This window comes from Drosophila innubila (genome assembly GCF_004354385.1).
Source record: "Drosophila innubila isolate TH190305 chromosome 2L unlocalized genomic scaffold, UK_Dinn_1.0 4_B_2L, whole genome shotgun sequence".
Lineage (NCBI taxonomy): Eukaryota > Metazoa > Arthropoda > Insecta > Diptera > Drosophilidae > Drosophila > Drosophila innubila.
The window spans coordinates 20,694,229-20,697,617 of record NW_022995372.1 but is presented as its reverse complement, the minus strand read 5'-3'; the positions used below and the strand labels follow the sequence as shown (position 1 = coordinate 20,697,617).

Below are 3,389 nucleotides of genomic sequence, written 5' to 3'. Positions count from 1 at the left end.
AAAAAACATGAATCTATTTTTACAACTGACAACTTAACTTATCATAAGCACTATTAAAACAGCTTAAGAACTTTACTTAAATATATGTACTTGGCATTACTTTTTATTAGCTTTTTAATGGGTTAGTTTCATTAATTGGGTTGCTTTCACTCCAGCTCTAGTGTAGCTTATATTCTAATACACTTTGCGACGTTTTTTTGAAAAATGCTCGTTCATTTGTTCTCTGTTTCATTTTGTTGAGTGGAATTTTGGCACTTATCCTTTTGTAGTCTATTGGACTTAACAGATATTTAATTTTTTTACTTGTTCATTGTTGAATATTGGCATGCATTCACTCGCTATGATGTATTTTCTTTATACTCACTAAATAGTGTTATTGTTATTGATTCATTTGTTGGTATCAACCACTGATACAGCTGGTTGAAGGGGACCAAATGCTTTCAAACTAGATCTGACCCGATGTCAACCAGCTACATACAGCGTTGTAAAATGCTTCAATGAACATTTTTATTTCATTTTCACCTCTTTGAATATTTTTTTATTGTTTGCACATTAATTTAATTGAATTTGCACATTGTTTGTATTTCATTAAGCATGTTTGTTGCAGCACCAGGTCGCATTAGCTTGCGTCAGTTCTCATTAAAGCTGCAGTTGCAGTTGCAGCTGTTGCAAGGCCAGGCATAAATCAATTCTTCCTAATTACGCTCCATTGTTGCGACACTTTGCAAAAATAATATTAATTGAATTATATATACACACAGATACATAACTGATTATGTATATATATCAAATCTGTATTTATCGTTGCAGTAAATCAAATCAAACAATGCCAAAAACGCAAGAGCAGCATTTGATACTTTTCTCATGGCCAACCCAAAAAAGTATAGTACATAAATTGTAAATACCCTATTCATTTCACGTTTATCTTATCTGAGGATACTAATTAAATTTTTTTTAAATAATTAATAATAACTAATATACTTTTAAATGGGAATAGAGAATGAGGGAGTTAACTGTTTTATTTATCAATTATATAGTAAATTAATCAGATTATAATTTTCTAAATAAAACACGCTTGATCTGATCAGTCTGATTAGATTAAGTGAAGATAATAAAAATTGAAAAAAAAACAAAGCAAATTGAATCATAGTTAATAAGTGAATTTTACTGCAATCAATTGTACCATTTGTTATTAATAATTTCTTTTAATAAATTTCTGGAAAAGGGTGCAAATGATCGTTATTAAAATTAATAATATAACTTCAAATCTTTAACTTTTCGAAAATAATGCTTTAAAGGTAAATGCTAGTTTTAATTTGCGGTGTGTTTCAATTTCTCATCAATTAAAGTATTCCAACTGCTTTAATTAGTATGCTTTTAAAGTTTGTCATGACCCACCACATATATAGTCACAGCTCACGCTTCCAAGTGCAGATACACACATTCACACTCTTCCTCCCTTTACACACTTTACCACACTGACACTCATGCACACACATACTATTACATTTGCCATTGCTGTAACTGTTGTTTTTGTTGTTCATTTGAGCCACATTAGCTTCATTTGTTCTATTGTTTTGATTATGATTTACAATGCCCAATGCGTTGCTTTTGTCTGTTGCTGTCTGAGCTTGTGGTCGTGGGTGTGTATGTTTGTGTGTGCGTGTGTGTGTTTGTGTGTGTTACAAAGCATAATACATTTGCATATGGAATGTGGTCATCCTACACAATAAATTTCATTTAAACTGTGTGCAAAAAGTTTAGCTTTGGTTTAAATTTTCTTTTTGTTTTTGGCAGAATTAGCCGGCTTTGTTTAGCATTGTTATTAACACTCATTAGGCCTAAACCACGATGGAGTGCTCGAATTCCCAGTCTGGTAATTAGAATTAGTATTTTGTAGAGCTCATTGAAAGCTGGATAAAATCATATTGAAAATAAAATTTCAACATCGAAATTTCTGGTATACATACATAAGTATTCAGGGCTTTCAACTACAGATTGTATACAAATTGTTGTAGAAAAATTACCCGCAGCTCCCAAACAAAATTGTTATCTGTAGGTTTTGAAACTTTCATAAAAACTTACATGGCTTAGATTTATTAGAAATGATATTTGCTGATACAAACAATTTTACAATTATTGTTTTATAAAAGCTTGTAATAATTAAAAAAAATAGTTTGTTGTCAGGAGTTTGTTGTGCATTTAATTTGCATTGTTCTATTTTGGGTTTACTAATAAAAACTATAAAATTTTGACTAAAAATATATATGTCATTAATAATTTTGATTATTGTTGTGCATTTTCAAAGCATTTGGATTGTTGCAGTTTTTGATCAATGGCATCCGTATTTTGACGTACGGTTGACGTCTTCTCGTCAGGTATCGTCCGGTTTTGTTTCTCAGAGGAGTTTTCCAGTTCATTAGCTTTCGAATTTGATTTGCCTTGATCTTTGGGAAAGAAATGATCTTCCAGTTGTCGGACACCCGTTGGTGTGCTCAGATCGTAGGCAAATTTGAGATATTTATCGAAAAATACTTTGGTATTGTGACTTTGATTTTTAGTACGTATCTGTCGCTGTGAGGTCTCCGGTTTCTCTGGTGATTTCGGCTCTTTTAGGTGTTTGCTGACCAAAATGGTTTCGACAACAGCCGAACGCAAGTCCTTTGACCTGGACACGCTGTTGTCGGGCTTCACTTTCCGAGAGTGCCGAGCATGTTGAGGTTGTTGTTGTTCCATATGGGGCTTTTCCATAACCGTGTGTCGCTCATTGCTAGATGCTTTGGCTATAACTGGACGCACCTGCTGGACGATTTCTACACGTTTTGTGGGCTGTTTCGTATTTATTTTCAATATCTGTGGCTTCAATTTCTTTTCCTTATCCTTGCTGACGTCCTTGCCACTGGCGCTTATCACCACCGGCTGATGATAGGATCGTGCCAATGATGTCATCTCCAACTTTAATGCCTTATGACTGATGCGGGAGTTTGTAGAATTACTTGGCTTTCGGGTTGGTGCATTGCTGGCCATTTTCCTCTAGCGGATAAATTGATTTTTAGAAATACAAGTCGAAAGGGAACAACGCAAAACAAAACGGATCGAGTTTTGAATGATAAGTTTTCAAAACTGTATAAGCCTAATGAATAAAAGACTACTACTACTTTGATAAAAATAATTTGATACTTACTGATACAAATATATATTTGTTTCTAGGCAGATCAAGTTTATTTTCAATAATACTTAACTAATACTTTATTTATATGCCAAATAAAATACATTTATTTATTTATTTTAATAAATATCAGTTAATTTTCGTATATGTTCACAACTTTAATGTTTGTTGGAAAAAGTTTAAATTGGGTTTCCATGAGAAAAAAATTTTATTCTAGACA

The 3,389-nt window shown here is 32.5% G+C and overlaps 1 protein-coding gene across 1 annotated transcript; it reads right to left on the bottom strand.

Moving 5' to 3' along the window:
• Nucleotides 1-2,268: 2,268 nt before the first annotated feature.
• LOC117780523 lies at nt 2,269-3,119 on the bottom strand. The gene has a single exon (XM_034617079.1). The coding sequence runs from the start codon at nt 3,025-3,027 to the stop codon at nt 2,287-2,289; it is 741 nt and encodes a 246-aa protein (XP_034472970.1). The 5' UTR covers nt 3,028-3,119; the 3' UTR covers nt 2,269-2,286.
• Nucleotides 3,120-3,389: the final 270 nt, after the last annotated feature.